The sequence below is a fragment of the Colletotrichum fioriniae genome (genome assembly GCF_027942845.1).
Source record: "Colletotrichum fioriniae strain IMI 355084 chromosome Unknown scaffold_14, whole genome shotgun sequence".
NCBI lineage: Eukaryota > Fungi > Ascomycota > Sordariomycetes > Glomerellales > Glomerellaceae > Colletotrichum > Colletotrichum fioriniae.
In genome coordinates this window covers 586,198-607,229 of record NW_027076850.1, presented here as the reverse complement: position 1 = coordinate 607,229, position 21,032 = coordinate 586,198, and the positions used below count along the sequence as shown (strand labels likewise).

The 21,032-nt window shown below is 54.9% G+C and overlaps 4 protein-coding genes across 4 annotated transcripts; 1 reads left to right on the top strand and 3 right to left on the bottom strand.

Moving 5' to 3' along the window:
- Nucleotides 1-119: 119 nt before the first annotated feature.
- SEC21 (coatomer subunit gamma) lies at nucleotides 120-3,129 on the bottom strand (the record flags this gene model as incomplete). Its single annotated transcript, XM_053194694.2, has 5 exons — nucleotides 120-352; nucleotides 406-1,224; nucleotides 1,276-2,590; nucleotides 2,650-2,960; nucleotides 3,054-3,129. The coding sequence occupies 5 exons, from the start codon at nucleotides 3,127-3,129 to the stop codon at nucleotides 120-122; spliced, it is 2,754 nt and encodes a 917-aa protein (XP_053047863.1).
- Nucleotides 3,130-3,762: 633 nt separating this feature from the next.
- N0V96_010336 (uncharacterized protein) lies at nucleotides 3,763-5,553 on the bottom strand (the record flags this gene model as incomplete). The annotated part of the gene is made up of 1 exon (XM_053194693.1): nucleotides 3,763-5,553. The coding sequence occupies one exon, from the start codon at nucleotides 5,551-5,553 to the stop codon at nucleotides 3,763-3,765; it is 1,791 nt and encodes a 596-aa protein (XP_053047862.1).
- Nucleotides 5,554-9,257: 3,704 nt separating this feature from the next.
- Nucleotides 9,258-11,562, bottom strand: RIM9 (regulator of ime2; the record flags this gene model as incomplete). The annotated part of the gene is made up of 3 exons (XM_053194692.1): nucleotides 9,258-9,783; nucleotides 9,841-11,305; nucleotides 11,373-11,562. 3 exons carry the CDS (start codon nucleotides 11,560-11,562, stop codon nucleotides 9,258-9,260), a joined length of 2,181 nt encoding a protein of 726 aa, XP_053047861.1.
- Nucleotides 11,563-18,208: 6,646 nt separating this feature from the next.
- Nucleotides 18,209-20,302, top strand: N0V96_010334 (uncharacterized protein; the record flags this gene model as incomplete). Its single annotated transcript, XM_053194691.1, has 1 exon — nucleotides 18,209-20,302. One exon carries the CDS (start codon nucleotides 18,209-18,211, stop codon nucleotides 20,300-20,302), a length of 2,094 nt encoding a protein of 697 aa, XP_053047860.1.
- Nucleotides 20,303-21,032: the final 730 nt, after the last annotated feature.

The window sequence follows — 21,032 nt, the reverse complement described above, 5'->3', positions numbered from 1 at the left end:
CGGTTCAGTACCTTGGGCTATAATCAAAGTTCTCGTATCTTTGTGCCGCCGTACGTGCGTCTTTGCTTGGAATATCCGACCATGTATCGATCCCACAGAACTCCGAACAACTATCTTCCTTAAGCAACCGATGCAACAACAAGCGACGCTACGCCCTCCTCCTCGCTGCGAACCGTGATCTTGGTCGTCACACCAGACTTGGACGAGTACGCCATCCGGATGTTGGCCACCACCCTGCCACCGCCAACAGTCTTTCCGAGCAACTTGAGCGTATGTGTCGTTTGGTTGACGGGCACATCCGTACCCTCCAAGGGTTGCAGCGACAACACCTTTGCCAGTTCTTCCGTTGCCTCTGTGTTTCATGGTTAGCTCTATTCATGACCGTATCACCCATTGTGTGCTCACCTGCTATGCTCTTCATGCTGCTGAGCTGCAAAGTCTCCTCGGCCTCCTCGCCGGCCGCGCCCACCTGCTCCCAGATGTGGTTGAAGTTGCTGGCGAATGTCGGAATGACATAGTCGCTGCCTGACAGGTCAAACTCGGCCACCTCGTACTCATCGTCGTAGCCAGTGTCCTCTGGCTCATTTGTCGTGGGGTCAATCTCCTTGCTCGTGAACTTGAGCACGTTGGAGATGCTGCTAACGGGCATGGAGCCCTCACCGTTGACCTTCTTGAAGGCCACGTATAGCTTACCCGGCTCATTCGTGGGAAGCTTGTCAGCCTGGATGATGAAAACCTCCTCGAGCTCCTCCTCTTCGGAAGGCGTCGCCACGATAGAGACGTTTTCAAGAACGGTCGCATCCAGTGTGTTTTTGACTTCGTACTGGAACACAATATGCTCCTTGAAAATGTGCTTGACGACGGTAACGACGTACTCCATCTCTGACTCGGTAAGCTCGACGACAGGCGACGACTTGAGCACGCTGCCAAACTCCTTCATCTCGGGGATTTGCATCAGCTCCTGGGCGTAACGCTGAGAAGCCGCAGTTGCCGATGCAGCAGCCTCCGCACCACCTGCAGCGGCCTTTGTAGGGCCAACCTTGGGAGGCTTGAGAGACGGGGCTGTTGCCGTGAGCTTCTTTGTCCGGTCCTCCGCGTCTGCCTGCTCGCGAGTAACGACAGGGATCTGAGAGATGTCGAAGGGGCTGTCGAAGGCGGACTTGTCCTCTGATGTGACATACATGACGAGCTGGTGCTCAAAGTACGGCAGAGAGAACATGCTGTCTGCAAAGGGGTCAGTAAGGAGATTTACGCAATTACCAGCATCAAACGTACCATTCTTGACAAACTTCTCCGAGATTTCATCCTCCTGGTGCATGAGTCTGAGGTTGAGCGCTGCACGATCTCTGACTTCATCGTCCACGTCATCCAAACATCTTGTAAGGAGAACCTCGACACTGCGTTTGACTTCGGGATCCTTCTGGCCGACACCGAACTTGGCAAGAGCAGTAACAGCGGCGGCACGCACGATAGCGTTCTCCAGAACCACTCTGTTGTAGATGTAGCGGATGTACTTCGTGGGCTGAGAGGTCTTGGGTCCTTCAAGACCGAGAAGGTGAAGGATTCTAACCGCCAGCTTGGTGAACTCGCAGTCCTCAATGAACTCGCAGAGGTGGGCAAGCGCATCCTCCTTGGATTCCGGCACAAACTTGATCAAATCGAACATGCTCTCGACAACAGCGCGCTTGAACTCGTAACCACCCTCGTCGCGGAGAATGCCACTCAGGAAAGCAAGCATACCAGCCTGCTTGCTGGGGAACTTCAAGCAGAGCGTGCGGATGGCCTCGACGATGGTAATCTTGAACTCGTCCGTGATCTCAGACATGAAACCAGAGATCTGCTTCATCAAGCGATCAACGCTAGCCTCGTTACCGGTCTTAAGCAAAGTGGTAATGGCAAAGGTGGCGATGGATCGGTTGCTGTTGGAGATCAGGAGCTCAATGTCGGGGTTGCAGACGTTGACGGCGTTGGGCTTGAAGGAGGCGAAGTTGTGGAGAATTCGAAGAGCGGCGAACTTTGTGACGGCACGGGGAGAGGTGAGGAAAAGCTGGAGAACATGGACGGCCTGGGAGACCTCGGCGTCGGTGACATCTCGCATGTCGCAGATGGCCTTGGCGGCCTCGAAGTTGACCATCTCGCTCTTGTGGCGCAACCAGCCATCCAGCAGCTGCATCATGGGCTTTCTGAGCGACGGGTCCTCCTCGGCCAGCTGGGCAGCCAGACGGACGAGCATGACGATCGCCGCAGAGCTCTTGACAGCACCAGCGGCGCCGAACTGCTGGACCATCTTGACGAGCGCCATGCGGTCGTGCATGCGCATCGAGTATAGCAGACCAATTGCGTGGTACTGGGGCATGGTGGAGTTGTTGGCGGGCAATTGGCCGCTCGAGGAGGAGAAGCCTAGGGAGAAGCCGCTGGAGGACTTGGTGGAGGCCGCAGCTTCCTGCGTCTCGCTCTGCCAGCGGCGGACGACATCCTTGGCGATCGGAAGAAGATGGTAGGAGGAAATGAGAGCTGCGGAAGATACGGAGGGATTCTTGTCGACGATTGCCGTCTTCATCACACGCTCAATGGACTGGACTGTGGTCGCCTGAAAGCTAGTTAGCAGACTGCCCTCTCCCTTCCATATAGCTCACAGCTTCGGCGTACATCGATAATGCGGCACAGGGCCCTGATGGCGTTGGGTCGGAAAATGGCGTCGGTGCTGCCTCCTGTATCCTTCATGATGGTGCTGGTGACCATGATAATATCCTCGGCCGAGTGAGCCAGCTCCTTGATGACAAGGTGGACCATCTGTCGCAAGCTGGCATCTTTATTCTGGAACAGCTTCGAGATACCGAAGAAGAGGGTCGTCGCTTCGTTCGTTGGGAACTTCTCGCCCGTGTAGAGCAGAAGGGCAATCTTGGTAAGGAGGATTCGGCATCTTCGCGGCTGGATTGGGGAGCTGTTGAATAGTCGTGCTGTTCACTCCAGTTTAGCCAGCTTGCTCGCCCAATGCTCGAAGGGGTTCCAAAGGGATGCACAGGATCGAGTGCAATTCCGTCAAAACTCACCTTCTTGGAAAACCTGGGTCCTATCCACCTTCACCAGGCCCAAGTCCGCATCTTCGTCTTTCTTGCCGTAGCTCATGTTGGGCGGCGGTTTTTGGCGGACTGCTTGGGGTCGGCGTCGGTGACTTCGAATGGGACAGTTGGCTGCTCCTGACGACTGGTGGGTAGCGTTGCGAACATGGGTGTGGGGTCCTCGCACGTGACATGGAGCCACACTTCACTTTCACGTCGCGTCTATCTTATCTGGCTTCAAGGGTACCCAGGCAGTTGGAACACCTCTCCCTACCTTTCTAGGTAATTATACAGTAGAACTACACATGATTCGTTGACAAGGCCAAGTCATGATCTCCAGGCTTCACCTAATTTCAATGTTCCAAAACATTCAAATTCATCACCTTGGCAAGTGGGAGCAACTTGATGATACCTAGACCTTTTGATTGCCTATCTGAGAGTAATAAAGTGGAAAAGACTAATGACCGCCTTTGTTGTCCTGTGTAAACGCCAGAATTCAATCAAACGCCCCCTGAACAGCTTGCTTCGTGTCCCCTCTAAGCTATGTTTTGGGGGGACTGCTGCTCTGTTAAATATTGTCCCAATCCCAAGATCTTTCCCCAGGTAATCCACACAAAGGGGCCCAAACCAGGTCCCCATCCAAGCGACGGTGCTAACGAAGCAGAAGATGACTGACGAAAACCTCCACGCAATCTACTCATCACCGTCTAAACACTGATCGGAGACCCTGAGCAGATGTGTCAACCATATGTGGCTCTGGGTCTTCCCACTGATGGAATTGAGGGTGATCGTGAACTCCCTCCCGGTGGTTTACCAGGGCAGAATAGGCCATAGTGAGGAAGGGTTCTGTCGCCTCCGAGACCGACATGTTGTTCAGCTGAGCAACCTTGATGGGCGGGTACTCGATCTTCTCAGCCTTAGCCTTGGATCGTCGGTCACCAATGACACCAACTTGGCGCTTGAAGTCGCGGAATTCCTTTTCCTGGATAATAGCCATCATTGACTTGCCAAGCGAGTCCGTGCCTGCGTGAAATAGCTGGCTGATTCTCTCGTTGCGTTTCTGCAGCGCATCATCCGTAATGCTCCATGTGCCCTCCGTCCAGGGAGGCCGAGCGGTCTTGGGATAGTCGGCTTGCCAGTCATCACCAGAAACTATGGGCATGGCGGATGCAGCCTGAGCACGGCTCGTGGCTTCGTTCATGTTCTGTCCAAGCTTGATAAACTCCAGAACCTTCTCCATTTGTTGATCAGACACTTTCCGCGCCTCGTCGACGACGTCCTGGTAGCAGTCGTCTGTGTCGGGTGTAGAGCCGCAGAGAAGGGAATCGAGCGGGCTTTTAAGATGGACGGGTGTCTCTGTGCCTGGGAATCTCATTGTCTCGAGTGTCATGTGCTTTTGTAGACCCAGAGTTGTTTGACCGAACATGCGTCCGTCGATCGGCATCTCTTTGGGGCCATTGTTGAGGGCCTTGATCATGTTTTCGAACGTTGGTGTCCGATACTGTCGGTGGCCAGGAGGGCCTGCAGTCAAGGGACGAGGAGCGCCTGGGCCAGTTGCAAGAGTAGACTTGTACGCTGCCTGCGGGGGGTCTCTCTGGATAGTGGCTGCTGGGAAGAGACCGGGGGGCGGGCCTGTGCAGTTGCTGCGCCAGGAGTTGTCAGGGTCATGGATTGATCTACCGGCTTTCATCTTGAGAATGTCGTTCGGGTCCGTCTTGGCAGAATGGAATAGAGCAGGAGAATGTGAGCCGTCAATTCCCACATCGAAACCCTCAAAGGTCTGGGCTCCGTAAGACGGAGTGGCTGTGCGGCTGATGTTGCCAGCAGATGGAGCCGGCGTGGCACCCGGCCGAGCACGAAGAAGGGCCCTCTGAGCTCTCTTCTGGTTCGGGTTGGGGTACGATGCCAAGTTGTGGAGAGATTTGACAGTCAGGCCTCGAAGAGGGTTCTCTCCAGAGCTCTCATCGTCTTCCTCGTCGGTCGAGTTGGCATCGACATGCTTCTTCACGACAGATGTGGGCATGGCAGCAGCAATCGGTGAGGCTTGGTTGCTATCCATGCTGTAAGACGGCAAGAGAGACGAAGACGAAATGCTTCGGACGTCCAACTCATTCGGAGACTCAAGGCTGTGGTCGGTGAGAGGGCTGACGGCGCGGTCGTAGTTCTGCTGAAGAGGCGAGTACTTGGGAATCTGGGGTGGGCGAGGACTGGTGGGTGTAGTGACGAGATTCTGGGACTTGAGAGGCAAGCCAGCAAGAACTGACTTGGGAAAGAGAGACAGCTCAGAAGCAGCGGCTCCCTGAGCAGGCCACTTGAGAGTGCGGCCGCGACGAACAGGAGGCTGGAGCTGCTGGGCGGAACTGGGGTTGTAGATGGTACCGGCAGTCGTGTAGGTTTGTCTAGGAACATCCTGCTGGAAGGTGCTGACAGATTGCTGGGTATAGGTCGTAGTGCCCGCCGCCGCCGGCGAGGAAGAAGATAGATGATCCATGTTGAGATTCGGAGGCATTCGCAATACTTGGAAGCATCCAACAAAATTCGGAAACCCTGATATGGATAAGCGTTGGCCAAAGACGAATTTTCCTTTCTGTTGATCCAGTTTGGGGAGTATTTCTCAGACGGGGAGCATCCAAAGGAGTGCTGTGCTGCTGCTGTTGCTGTTGCCGTGGCGGATGAAGGAACGACTGATGATGAGACTGAGGAAGGAATCAAGAAAAGAATGGTGCCAACTGCTTTGGATGTAAAAGCTTCAGGTCATCTCGTTTGGAAGTCGAGATGGGAGGTGAAGCTGTCACGAAGCGATTGTTGACGAAAATTGCAGGTTGAGGAGGGATGATGGGCGGTTTGGAAAATAGATGGAGGGAGGACGAAAGGAACAGGAGTGGATGGAGTCGTAGGGAGAGACTGAGGGGCTGACGCTTTGCAGGGCAGGATAGAAATGTGCGGACGGAAGGTGAGGTCGCGGTCTGAAGGTCGGATGGAAGGCGCGCTGGCGCGCTTGTAGTGGTTTTTCCAACAGGGAAAGAACGAGGCGTGAGGTGGGTGGAAGGTGCAGGCAGCCTTGCAGGTGAGTTGAAGGTGAAGTAGGAAGGCAGGAGCCTCGTCGAGGCAGCCCAACCCAAGGCGGCGTTTCTTCCTTCTACCTTAAGATTAAGCAAAAAAAACATGCGCAGATGGCCAGATAAGACAGATGGCGAACGGGAAACGAGGCAGGAGTTGAGTAAAAATCTCCAGATCAGCCCCTGCATCTCAGCCTTGCTCTTCTCGGTGCTTTCCTGCAGCAGAGCAACCTAGAAGGCTCGGCACCCAAGAAGACATTGCCAGCAAGGTTACGCGGCAGCCCGGTAGGAAAGTCAAAGTCCTAAGCGCCAACGCCGATGCGGAATACCTCGAGGATAACAGCATGCCACTGCCTAGTAAGAAGCCTGTATGCGAACTCGTAGCATATCTGTCATCCTCTGTAACAATTCTGTCGAGACCCCTTTCCCGAAGCCACTCAGTCTGATTTTGAAGTTGCTAGAACCATTCGGAACGACAAGATTATCCTCGAGGACAGGAAGAACGACCGGCGGAGAGTCAAACACCCACAAGTGGTATCGACATAATTCCCCTTCGGTGGTCGTTGTTCTGTTGGATGGATGCTCGGGGCTATCGCATGGGATCGTGGCAAAGCAGACAATGTAATGATTATGCTTCTCGAGGTTCATTCTGTCGATGAGGTGCTTGGGAGAACGCACAATTCCAGTGGCATACATCTTGTCGTCGGATCTCGGAACACAGGATAAAGACGGATCAAAGATCAGAGTGAATGGGAATGTTCCGACGAAAGAGCGGTTGGGACGAAAAGTTATCTGATTCAAGGTCAGCTTTGATTAGTCTACAATCCAAGGTAAGCGAGGTCCTCGAGTCTTATATCTAATGAACCTTTGTAGCGTATTGACCTAGGTACCCTCGACCCCCCTTCCCTGATGGCTCGCAGTCTGTGACTCTTCACCCAGCAGCACATACGCGCTCCCGACTTCCTCACTGGAGAACTCAGCATATCAAAATCCACCTTCTCCATCCGCCATCGCCAACGGCCAAAACCGCTGACGCCCTACGAGAGTTCAATGCTCCAACGAAACACACAAAAGGTCCGCATATGCAACAGCCACATATCCACAACGATCAAAGGTTCTTAGGCGCAGGCAAGTCGGGTTACACAATCCCCGAGCGCCCCCTATTCCCTCCACCGCATCTTCCCTTCGTTCCCCGGCCCAATGAACAAGCAGGGTTGTCTCTCACCATTCCCCTGTCGAGCAGAATAGAGGAAAGCCTCCCTTCTCTCTCGAGTATGAACGGCCATCAGCCAATCACCTCGAAAAGTACGCCACGGGATACCCACGCCAGGCGAGCGAACTGTCAAAAGACGGGAGACCTCGAAACGCAGAACCAGAAGGGCCTCTCAGGTCGAAGTTGGCTGCATTTGGCTATTGTTTCCCTTAGCTGCCTTGCTCTACCGGCCAATCTCACGGAACGGCTTCCATGTCCGGCCCAGGAGTCGAGAAATAAGGTTGTTGGTGGCTTGCTTCCTCTTCCCCAGAGGTCTCGTGTCACTGGTTTAGGGCTTTCCGCCTTACCTCCTGACAGGTGATAGGTCACTTTAGGCTGTACCTTGATATCCGGGGCAACCCATCTCCAGGTTTGGACTTGCCCACACCTCGCTTCCTGCGTCACGAGACTAAACCTAAGCAAGCAGAATCGAAGCCATCCAGCCAAGTGTCCGAAGGGTAGATAGAAAGGAGGCGTTCGTCCGCCCCCCGCCTCCCCGTCTCTCCGCGCCCTCCCCTTCTGTCGTACCGTATCGCTTAACCAAAGAAGGAAGAAGGGGCTCAGAACAATGTCGGACCGTAGACATCCATCCAAGCTGGAAGGCTGTTTCAGCCTAGAACATCTTCGATCTCGGAGGCGCTTATTACGTCTTCACCTCCCATCCCCCTCAGCCTAAACTCTATCGCGGCCGCCTTCGCCCGTAAGATGGCCTGATGTTGCAGATCTCGAGGGGACACCTAGCAGCCTTATCCGCTGTTAGCCCGCATGACAAGTCTCCATTGTTGGTCCGGGCTAGACACTAACTGAGTCGGCCCGTATGTCGCTCGTTGCCTTGATCTGCAAAGAACTGCCAAGACTTTGCCAGGTGAGTAGAGGAGCTGAATGTCAGCTCGCCCAAGACGTTCCGGATGACTAGGCCGGTTGTGAGCTCAAGTCCGAGAGCCTCCAACTACAATAGCGCATCTTTGTAACTACAATTCTCATCAGTGGACAGGATAGCCGCAAAAGTTGACGAGAGCACATGCAAGTATAGGTCACTGTATGTGGCATAGTGCAAAGACGTAGTGTAATCTCTCGTATTCTCTCTGCCACCACCCTTCACTATGATGATGCTAAGGTCTCACACGCACTCTCAGCAAACGACGCGGGTCAGGCACCAACCGCGGCGAGACCCAGCTTTCCTCAATCCATGGCTTCCTCATCACATGCAAGATAGTTGAAGGGCGGGCTCAACGAGCCAAGCCGACGATCCTGAAACCATTTGTTTTTAATCATATCCACACACGCCGCCATGGAAACCGCTCATCAAAGAAAGGTCGTAATCAATCGCGACCAGATAGCCTACACATGCTTCAACAGTATTCTATCATATCCCGCATGCTTTGTTCCAGGATCGTTGAGCTTGAGAAATCAGACATGATCCAAGAGTTAGCTGCCCTAGTAGGCAACGATGTCGGTGGAGCCATGGGATACAACTCTGAATCATCTAAAGGAGAAGAAAGGCCAAAAGGTCCGTGTGTTTGTAGTAAACGACTCAGGAAAAGGTTTGGTGAATGCTGGAGTCGAAACTCATTTTCATTCACAGTGCTTCGATGCAATGAAGCATTTGAAAGAAGAAAATGCCCGTTTTGAAGAAATCCACGAGTCCGATGTATGTACTGGGCGGACGAGAACTGAATGTTGCTTGGGGTATCGGCTGAAGGACATGACTGTAAAAACATCATGAGCCTGTGCTGAGACTCGAAAATTGCGACTCATGTTGTTCAAGGAAGGTTGAGAAATGAAATGCCAGGCATCCCACAATTGGTGTATATACTTGGCGAGTTGACTCGACTGACGAGAAAGAACCAATTACGGTCGAGTGAAAAGGGAAGGAATTTGTAATTAGAGGCCTTGCGGATACGCACTGCCGGGTATCATGCCGGCGCCTCCTGCTCGGGATGGGGGGCCGAGGCGACTGCCCGGAAGCTCAAAGTCGGGGTTGTTGTTCAAGAGCATGTCTTGCCTTCGCTGTTGGACGGGTCGTCGGGGTGGCATCGGCTGACCATATCCTGGCATTGGCGGCGCAGGATTCCACCTCGGGTTTACCCCTCTCTGGGATATTGAGGTGAAGTTGGACAGATCAGACTCGGCGCCAGGACTACGTGCACCGGCATCCGCATGAGCGTCATCATACATATTGGGCGCGGGTAGAGGTACCTGAAGGCCAGGCGGGGGACCTGCTCTTTGAGCCGGTGCCGGTGCTGGCGCGTCCGCGAAGCGCGGATCGACATCTTCGTAATAATCGCTGGCTGCGGGCGCAGGCGAGCTTCGGTTGAGCATCTCAGCAGAGCGTTGCTGTTGCAGCGGAGACGCCGTACGTGACGAGGCCTGGTTCTGGTTCCAAGCCTGGCGAGGCGGAACATAGGCACTAAAGTTTCCCGAATTAGCAAAGCTCTGTTCTGTTTCCATGATTCAAAGGACTTACTCGTCTTGGCTGTACCTGCTTGCCTCGCTCATGTACGTGTCATGCCTCTGAGGGTGAGACCTGTTTCCGCCATTTTGCTGCTGCTGAAGCCCGACCATGCCGGCAATGTCAGCGTCACTGTCACGGAACTGACCGAAACCCGGAGGTGGGTGAGCGGGGCTTCCTGTAGCGGCGTCCATCTCAACCGCTTGGCCAACCATTGACTGTCCGTCGTGGCCAGGGAGAGGCGGGGGTGATTCGGCTCTCGGCAAGCTCTGGCGTTGAGGGTTGTAGGCTTCATAGCCCTGCTCTTGTTGAGGGATAGATGGGAGGGAAGGGTTTGTGAGGTTGTTCGCACTGGTGTATCCCGGGGCCATGTCCATGGAACGACGTCCGTAGGGGCCACCGGGAGGAGGACCACCGTAGCCGTTGGCTGGGCTTGGACGACGGTCGTAAGGACCAGGACCACCAGGACCACCTGGACCACCGGGACCACCGGGACCGGGCTGATAGCCTGGCGGAGGGGGTCGGCCTCCTCTCATGCCGTTTGGTCCAAAGCCGCCGCGAGGGGGTGGCGGGCCATATCCGCCGCGACCACCAGGTGGGGGGCCACCATAACCTCCTCGTCCGGGAGGACCTCCATAGCCACCTCTTCCTGGAGGCGGAGGGCCGTAGCCACCATATCCGCCTCTGCCACCGTAGCCACCACCGCGTCCTCTAAATCCTCCGGGAGGCATACCGCCCCTGCCTCTCATGCGCTCCTGGGAGGGGCCTCTTCTTGGGCCAAACCCATCTTGAGGCGGCAGCGGGTTTCCGTAAGGATCTCTCTGGATCGGTGGGACAGATCCAGATCGTGAAGGAGGAGCATCGCTAGAAGTCATGACACCTTGAGAGCCATTGACGGGGCTTCTTGCTGTGAGAGGGATGCGTTCGTCGCTGACCTGGTCATTGTTCTTCTGAGATTCGAATGAGGCAAAGGTTGGCATCTTATCAATGCCGTTTCCTCCGCTGACAACGGGAACAGTAGGCTGGGAGGCGACCGACGCAGCAGTCTTTACCTGAGCTTCGCGGTTGTAGTAATTCTCTCCGCTCATCTCAGCGTTCTCTGCGATTCTCTTCTTCCTGGCCTTTCTGCTGACCAACATGCGGCGCATAGCACAAGAGACCAAACCGCTCATTCCGACAAGAATGGTGGCAGCAAGGACGATGTATGAGCCCCATGCCATGTGAGGGACGAAGAGGAGAACATCAACGAGGAAAGCCAATAGGCAGATGAGGAAGTCGATGAAGGAGAAGATGAATAAGGCGAGAAGGTATCTCGCAGAATGAGAGGGCGAGTGAAGGTGAGCGACGGCAGCCATGATGAACATGATGAGAGTCGCAAGGGCAGCGACGGGATGTACGATCAAGATGGCCGACAAAGTGTTCCGGGCAGAGTCTGGGAGGTCAAAGGCCCCCTTGCTGTCCGCGGCTCCAAAAACTCGTGCTGTAGAGAGTGTCAGCCAGTGTCCCCCATTTCGGTGGTCAGCAGTGCACCACGTCGAATTACTTACTCGTGTCATAACCAATCTCAGGGCCTTCGCAAGTGCCGTCTGCCTTACAGACGCCAAAGACTCCAAAGTTGGCTCCCTTGAAACTACCCAGCGGAATAGCCTTAATAATCGGGGTCGATAGGGTAGACAGCAGAAGCAAGGCGAAGGCCGCAAAGAGCAGCACCGACATGGGGGTTGCCGGTCGCAACATGATGGCGGTTTGTCGTCGAAGAAACCTGCTTCCAAAGAGTGGTACGGTGAGCCGGCGTCGTCAAGACGCGGCGATTTGAAGGGTGGGTTGCGCCCGAAAGATTCGGGTGTCGTCGTCAAGAAGTTGTTCGGGGTCGGCTAATGTAAGAAGAAGTCGTTGCGCGGCATCGTCTACTGGTTGGCAAAAGTCGTAGTCGAAAATAGTGACATGAATGAGAGTAATGAAGTGCCGATGAGACCGTATAGCAATAGATTCCTGTCTCTTTCTTTCCTGCCAATCCTCTTGCTCGATTGTCCCCAAATTTGCTCAGTCGGTATCCTAACGGGTGCTGCTGGTATTGACGCTGAAACAATATCGCAAGGAGACGGGATTTCGGTCGACGAGTTTAAATCAAATCGATTCGGACGAGGTCGGAGTGAGTCGTGGAGGTTTTGCCGTGTCCTAAATGCAGGGCTGCATCCAGGGGGAATTGGGTTGAGGTTGTGCGAAGTGAATAGGATCGAGTGCCTCCTGTTCGACCTGGAGAAGGGAAGAGGGAGAAAGAGACAAAGGTACGCACGATCTGGGGAGGAAGACGATGTGGGCGGGTGAGTGGGAGAGTGGGCGACTTGTGTGGAGGGAGCGAAGATGGAAAAGTGGGGTCTTGACCGTGGGTGCAGCAGGAGTGGGCAGTTTTGGGCCACACGGCAGGGGAGCCAAGGGGATTCGGGAACAGGGGGGTGTAGTCAAGTCTGGCAGAAGGGGGGTGTGGCGAGACCGAAGGAGATGGGAGGCAGGAAAGAAAGACGTTTACCACCACCACTAGGTACCACAAGCGCCACTGGTTCTGGAAGAGTGAGGTTCCCAAGATAGATAGCCCAGTTTTGGTGCAGGATTCCAGTGTAATAGCGGGAGGCGTTGGGCAGGTTGCGTAGCTGGATGTGGCTGGGGCGTTGGCCAAGCTGCAGTCGACATGCCTATTTATCCAATTACCTCGATTTAGAACTGCAAGCCAGCTTCATTTGCATGGCCTGCTTTGCGAGGCTGATGATTGACCATGACTTCTTGTTTTGCAGACAGCACGTCTTGTGGTGCTTGTATCGATTGCGCCTTGAGGGCGAAATGCGTCCGTCGCCTGTGATGCTGTTTTGTTGTACCTTATTTGCACGCCCCCAGGGTAGTGTAGAGTCTGGACTCATTGTGCCTTCCCTGGAGGGACGGATGAGATACGTACCTACCAAATACAACCTGGAAGTCCAGCGTGCAAGTACAGGTAAAAGTGCACAGCCCACCTCACCTGGCAAACGGCTTGCAGGCACCAAGCAACGCAGATTGGCAGAGAGTCGAGAGGCAGGCACGCCGCAAGCCGCACGACAGGGTCGGGTCGAGGGCGACGAGATTGGAGTGCGCGAGAAACGGAGACGGGCCTGCATCTCTATGCAGTCAGACAGTCAGACACTCACAACGTCTGCCACGAGAGCCTGGAACCCAGATGCCCCCAAGTGGGCTCTCTGCAGCGGGTGTTGTGCTAGCTACCTTACCTAACTCATTGGTTCGAACCAATATTCTTCCCCCGCCGCCGAGATGCAGCGCAGGTTGCCCCCCAATATCGATTGGGGGGGCAGGCAGGCACGAGCAGGCACGCCGCACTTCAAAAATCCAAATGGCAGGTACCTGAGCAATGTACCATCCTTAGCGCGAGACCGAAGGTATTCTTTGTTCCTCAACGCGTGTCCAACGACTCCAACTGCCCCCCCGGCAGCCACACCATTCCATCTCCCTTCTCCCAAGACATGCTGCACCGACTGCGTGGCTTTCCCAAAAGGTCAGCTTCTCCGAGCTCGACAGGACAATGCCCTTGTTTTCGCGGAAGTCTGGTCCGGCCTCCATTTTGGCCAGAGACATTGAATGCCATCAGGCTTCAACACAGAATGCCGTTATTCTGTCTTCTGAGGTAGCTTCGGCCAATAGGAGCCTCTCACGAATGATGTGAGTACGCTTCGTCTACGAGTAAGGGACCTTACCACACATTCTTTTATGTAGCTGACAAGCCATCCATGGAAACACAAGTACACCTTAATAGCATCCGGTATACGATACAGACGGGACGAATACAGGAAAGAAAAAAAAAAAAAAAAAGCCATTAGATCCTTTGTCCCCAAGCCAGGCACAAACAACTACGGCTAAGGTTCCCATCTACTAGTTTGACCCCAGGAAGCCGGACCGAGTCCGCTATCATCAGCTTATGGATAGTAGCACCACAGGACCCGACCCGAACCTCTGACCAACGGGGGACAAAAAAAAACAAAAAAACAGTCGAGTGACGACCATGTCATCTCTAATTTCCCAAATTACGACCGATATCACCCCGACAAAGACAGAGAGTGGGAAGAAAAAAACTCAATTCATCCCCGTCTAGTCAGGTCCCGGTCGATTCTAGTCCAGCCTATCTGCAATCGACTGCACGCAATCGCGTGCTTATCCGGCGGGCCCTACTTATCATCTCGGCATTCAAAGCCGCGTGAGCTTTTCATGGGAAACCTTTGATTGATATCTGGCAAGCCGCGACACAGTTACGTTACGGAGTAAGGAGTATTACTGAGTGCTACTTTTCTGGACCCTGGACATCTGGAAGCTCAGGACTCCTCTCTAGCCTGACAGTGTCCTGCACAACCTTGCCCCGATCAAGCAGGTCGAGATCCAGCATTCGCGAGTCTATGGCCCCCTGGAATTCAACAAAGCTTAGCAGGATGAGGAGTGGGATAGCGATGGATGCACCGTGCCGGCAAGCCCTCATCCTTCTCGTCCTCTGCAATTCCCCGCCGCTCAAAAATCCCAGTTGGAACAACTCCACCAATCGCTTGTTTTGATAATTCGAAATAGCTAGCCAGTTGTACTTTCAAAGTCCCAATCACTCTGTGAGCGCTGCATTTCTCATGATTGTACGGAACCTCAAAGTCTTCGTCATTGCGGGATTATTGAGCTGATTTCCTATGGGGTTTTTGATCTGACTCCTGCAAACTTGCAAGCAGTCCCAGACTCCTCCGTGGTCAAACGGACGCGCGCAAAGGCATAGCATCGTGAATTAAGGCCCCCTTGTCGGGATGGGGCACCAGAAACTCTCTCGGTATCCAGGGCCCAGGGGTCTACGCAACGCCGTTGTCGGTCACATCCCTACACTGCAATTACAAGCATCCACTCTGCCTTCGATGAGTTCCAAGCAACTATTGTAGCGACTTGAGAACCGTGGATCGCCCGCGTAGCAGATACATACGGCCACTGCTGGGCTCCACGTCAATCGGCGGTAAGCGTTCATTTACCATGATTCTCGCTGGCATGCACCGTTTCTCTGACGTTTTGAGCCTTCTACGGATGCATACTTCACCTATTGAACCGTCGGATTCCCGAGGCATAAAGACAAAGAGAAACATTCAGTCATGGCACCCAGACTGCGTCGAACAACTTAGTTCCAGTAGTAGGTCCTTGTGGGTATCGACGTCAAGAGACTCAGGCGTATCGGAAATGCGAGAAGCAGCCGCCGGTGCCCAAGACCACAACGACGACGGCCATGTTCTGGGTCCAAAGTCGAAACCGAACCGCTCCGCTGACCAAGACAGCTAGCCCGCCGCCGCAACGACGCATTGTCGGGCGCTAGCATCGCTACCCTGGGCTATTTCAGGCTGTCCAAGCTTTGGCCGTGCTTCCTCAGTCAATGTGGAAGAAGCCCGTCACAGAGATGGCAAGAGGTGGGAGGGATATTTGGTCGCCTAGAAGACGACCTTCGCCCAGAGCCTCATCCATCTGTTCCATGGCGTCGTTGGCCGAAGTGCATCGCGCGTGATGTCTACCGTGATGCCGGCGTTGTGGCTGTGGTATTCCCTTCTTCAGACGAGGAGGATCTTGAGGCAACTGGCTGACAACAGGCGACTCTGTGACACGGGCGCTTCGCCGTCTCAGATTCTGAGGCAGGCACCAAGGTTGTTCGCCCTGCAACTCCTGCGGTCTTCCATGTCAAAACCCCCACAGTCCATTCTGCCGCTAGCTCTCAGTCAACCCGGAACGCAGCAGCCCATGCCGCCCGCTGTATAACCCGCCTTTTATGAACGAGAAGCGAAGCCATCTTGATGAACTCTCAGTCTTGAGTGAGTCAAAATATGATGAACTGCTCGTCGATCGACGGCTTGTTCTGAGCCCCTTTGATCATTCCGGAGCTTACCCCCCTGGCCGGTTCCATTGTTGTACGCATAGTCACGTCGGCGTCATTGCCTTCCGTCTTCAACCTCCAGGCTCCACGACGTGCCAGAACAACTCACATTAGATACCTGGGTCGGATACATCAGCTACCAATGACACGCGGCTGTCCGGGTCTGACTATGTCTATGCTGGCGCCACTCCAAAAGTTGGGGTTTGGTGGCCAAGCTTCTGCCGATTGCTACGCATAGTCTTTAGACGATGCTTCATCCATCGCCCTCCTACCCTAAGAGACCCTGCCAAACCTTGCCAAGTATAGCCATTGGCAGCCATGGCCTACTCAATCATCTGTATAGCTCTTCGCCAAGGCCCTCAGCTCATGTTGGGGTATTCGGAGAATAGATTGCCCACGGTAAACAGGCTGAGCTCTACGTCCAATGTCGAGACATGTCTCGGTATGTAGGCACAGTAAGAGGCTCCTGCACGACAGCCGAGGCGTCGCACCACGTTGGTTAAGGCCAGACGGTCCATCGAAATCAAGCCCAAGTAACCGAACCTCGTTGTTTCCTGACTCGAATGTTTCCGTAGGCAACTTACAACACTTATATTGCCTAGAATGGCAGAAGACTGGAACTTCTCCGCTGATAATAGAATAATACCCATCCCATCAAACGTTCTATGATTGCCTCTGGTCTTACTGAACCCACGCGAACCTTGTAGATCTGATGGGTGTGCAGGGACACTTGGTTCATGCACTCCTTCTTGCCAGACCGTTTAAGCTCAAACCAAGACGTCACGTCCGTCGACCACTTGCGTCATGGTCCAATCCCAGCGATGCCGCATCTTCTATTCGCACGTCGGATCGGGTCACAATGCCCCTAGGTAGTGGTGTGCAACCTCGGTTTCTGCCACAACAAGCAAGCACCCTCCTCTCACCAGCAATGAGAAATTCAGACGATGGAATGGCCGACATGCCTTACATCGAGGGGACCGAAACCCGCTGAGCCGCTGGTTGCGGGAACGGCCGCCGCCTAACTGCATGAGGTGCCGGCCAACCTTTTTTTCTTGTGTGCTTCCCGCCGTGGCCCTCCCCTCCCTGCCTTCGTCACGACATTAGCATGTGGTGCCTGTCAAAGGGTTCAAGTGGCTGAAGCTGCCTCGTTCAAGCTTTGCCCATGAAATCGGCCCACAACCTCGCTTTTGTTTCACTTAATCTCAGGCACCGGACGCCGTCGATCCCCAATGCTTCAGAACGCGGCACTTCAGATGGTGCCGCGGCCTACCCTGTCAGTCAGCCGGCGGGAAAGGGGGGGGGGGGCTCTGACTGTACGGTGTACCACGTCGTCAACCTTGAATAAGGCGCTGGCCAGTTATAGAACTCTCGACTAGGAGGTGAAGGCATCGAGGGGCAGAAAGTGGTTGATGCGCAGTGCTACCAGAGGTCTCATTGGCTTTTGGCCTCGAGTCGGGGACTTTCGTGATCTAGACCATACACTCTGGAAGAGGTTTATTCAGACATTTGCGTGAATCTGTGTCAATTAGACAAACAGCAAGATGCTCTTCTTCTAGGTTTGGTGTCAATTTCTTCGCAATGAAAAGTGTATTCCGACTCTGCAGAAAGGTCCGGTAGGTCTCGGATATAAGACTGGAGAATAAAGACAGTAGTTGCGGACCGGAACTTTCTGACAGTATTCAATGTTCCCGCTGGAGTGATTCGGCAAACTTGTTCTATATTAAACTCCGTTTCACTCCTTGGTGGCTCAAGGCTGACCCGCGAGGAAATACGCGAGCTTCCGCTGTTGCTGCTGCTGCTGCGGAATAAGACTAAACTACACATGCTCGACTGTTGAGTAATTACGCCGGGCCGGGGTTCGTGAGAGCTCTCGGGCTCGTCAAATAAGGCAAAAGGCCTCGTGCCGCTATTTGAATCTTGACTACCTTAGAAAACAGAGGCAAATCAGCCAAACCTTGGGATTAAACATGGGGTCTATTCATCAGAAATTGCAGAGATGCTCCTGGTCCTATCCTGTTTAAGGCCACTTGAACAGAAACCACACCGATTCACAACTCATCATTCACTACTATGCCCATCGCCAGGTCCGAGGTGGGCACCTGCGATCGGTGCCGAAAGCGATCGGGTGGGGCCGGGGATAAGCGGATGCAACGGACGCATCGGTGCTTGATTCGCCGACGGAGATTTCCTTTTGGTGTGGGCGCTGGCGTACCTCGGTGGCCTGGCCCTCGTTATCGTCATTGATCTGACCTACCCTGTGGCGCCAACGACAGATCCGGACGGCCGCGCCGAACCCGATTGACCTCAGACGGGACTTTTGCAACTTTTTACCCTCAACCTCAACCTTTTCTTTCACTTCATTTCATTGTCATTTCTCTCCCCTTAGACTTGAGGACATAAGGTAATGGGAGCTTCTGACTTCCGCCTCCATTCCCTCTTCACAGATCCTCGCCATCACCAGCTATGTTACGCCAGAGCATAGCTGGTCTCTCCGCTGCGAGATCACCAGCGCAGAGATGTCTCTTCTCTACCTCCGCAGCCGCCGCGGGGCGTCACCGCCTGCTGCGTAGTTCGAAATCGATACCGATAACGGCCACAGCGACCACGACAGCGGCGAATACGACGACAGCGACCATATCACGACGACTCCTCCACACCAGAACAGCACGCATCCACACGAGCAGCGCCCGCCGCGCACTCATTCCCCCTTCGCCAGAATCCCTCGGCGCACCAAAGAAGGCGCGCACCTACAAGCGCAGCTCCAAATGGCTGCGCCGTCTCGTCATCTTCTCCGCCGTCGGCGGCACGCTCTACCTCGCCGACCGACAAATCTACGCCTCGGGCCTCGCCCGCTCCCTCCGCACCTTCGGGACAGGCCTCCTCGTCGCCCTCGACTACAAGCTCAACTTCCGCCCCGAGCCGTTGACGGGCGGCACCGTGCAGGACCTGCACGTCCGCAACGCTGAGCGCCTGTTCGACCTGCTGCGGCACAACGGCGGGCTCTACCTCAAGATCGGCCAGGCCATCGCCATGCAGAGCGCCGTGCTGCCGCCCGAGTTCCAAAAGATGTTTGCGCGCATGTTTGACGACGCGCCGCAGGACGACTGGAGCGACGTCGAGGCCGTGATCCGCGAGGATTTTGGCGGGCGGAGCGTCGAGGACGTGTTTGGCGTCAGCTTCCGCGGGGAGGAGGGCAAGGGCGTCATGGAGAGGCGGGCGAGGGCGAGCGCCAGCGTCGCGCAGGTGCACTGGGCGCGGCTGCCCGACGGCCGCGAGGTGGCCGTCAAGATCCAGAAGCGGGAGATCGCCAAGCAGATTACCTGGGACCTGTGGGCGTTCAAGACGGTCGCGTGGATCTACAGCAGGTGGTTCGACCTGCCGCTGTACAGCCTCGTGCCCTTCATCACGGAGCGGCTGGAGCTCGAGACGGACTTCTTGAACGAGGCCAAGAACTCGGAGACGATGAGGGACCTGATTAACTCGGAGAAGGGCCTCCGGGGCAGGGTGTACGTTCCCAAGGTCTACCCGGAGCTCTCGACGCGGCGCGTCATGGTGACGGAGTGGATTGAGGGCACGCGGCTGTGGGACAAGCAAGGGATCAACGGGCGGTGGATGGGCGGGTATGGCAAGGGATCACCGGGCGTCCACGGCGCGCAGCTCCAGCCGCCCGACATGGCCACCGTTCGTCGCGAGCTCCGCGACCGGCCGTACGCCGAGCAGTTCAAGCCGGAGCGGAGCGAGTGGAAGGGCCGTCGCGGGCGCGGCGGCTTGGGCCTGTCGAGCAAGGAAGTCATGACGACCATGATCGACCTCTTCTCCGCGCAGATTTTCAAATGGGGCGTCGTCCACTGCGACCCGCACCCGGGCAACATCTTCATCCGGCGCCTGCCCAACGGCCGCGCGGAGCTGGTGCTCATCGACCACGGGCTGTACGTCTACATGTCGCCCGAGTTCCGGCACCAGTACGGCGTCTTCTGGAAGGCGCTCATGACGTTCGACAACAAGACGATTGAAAAGGTGACGACGGAGTGGGGCATCAAGGCGGCGGACCTGTTTGCGAGTGCGACGCTGATGAGGCCGTACGAGGGCGGCGACGAGCGCACGCGCAACGGCATCATGAAGGAGCTCGAGGGCAAGACGCCGGCGGAGCGGCACTACGAGATGCAGCAGCGGATGAAGCAGGGGATCCGCGACATGCTGGCCGACGAGGAGAAGTGGCCCAAGGAGCTGATCTTCATCGGGCGCAACATGCGCATCGTGCAGGGGAACAACCAGTACCTCGGCAGCCCCGTCAACCGCGTCAAGATGATGGGGGAGTGGGCGAGCCGCAGCCTGTTCGAGGATCCGAACCTGCCGTGGGCCAAGCGAGCGGGCAACGCGTGGCGGCATCTGCTGTTCAAGGGCGTGTTGGCGCTGACGGATGTTGCGTTTTACTTTTTCAAGGTGAAGCAGTTGCTCGGGTTCGGGGGCGGCATGGAGGACGAGATGGAGAAGAGGATGAAGGATATTGCGCAGGATTTCGGGGTTGAGCTGCAGCATGAGGTGTTTGAGGGTTAGACGGTGAAGATGTGTGAATGGCGCGAGGGGGTGGAAGAGGAAAGCTTTAGAGTTGAAGAAGTAGAGAAGGTTTATTAGATTCGGGTTCTTGGTGTTTAGGGGCTCGGTAAGAACCTTATAGAGGCCTTTGATATAGGAAAGATACCACTCAGCTGTTTGATACTCTCTGGTCACGGTCCATCGCTGTCACGTGTATATACGCCCTTGCTCATCGCAGTATTCTACCATCCAGCTTCAAGTCTTCCGGTAGAACCATACAGACTTGACAGTGAGGGATGTTATATACGTCTAGACCGAATAACGAAAAAAAACCATGCTGCCTGGCCGCGCAGTATAAGGTCTGGCTCGTCATTGCGGGACAAGCTTGTCTGATGAGTAGCATAGGCGACGGCCAAAAACGCTCAGGAACTAAGCATTGAACATGGCAGTTGGGACCTACATACCCTCTCTCACGATGGCATATTTCCTCTCTTGGTTCCTCCATTTCTCCAACATCAGCCAGTCGGAGTTTCATGCGGTATAAATGAAATCCGTCTGACTTAGGAAATAAAAGTGAAGCACATAACCTCCATGATGTTCTGCAGCTTCTCCGCTTGGAAATACGTGGAATCATGAAAGAACAGGATCAGACATCTATAAAAGTAGATGCTTAACATTTCTATTTAGCTACCCTTGGTATCTTTCTTATCGATGATATTGGTAGGAGACTACTTGTATCCCCGGTAAGTGC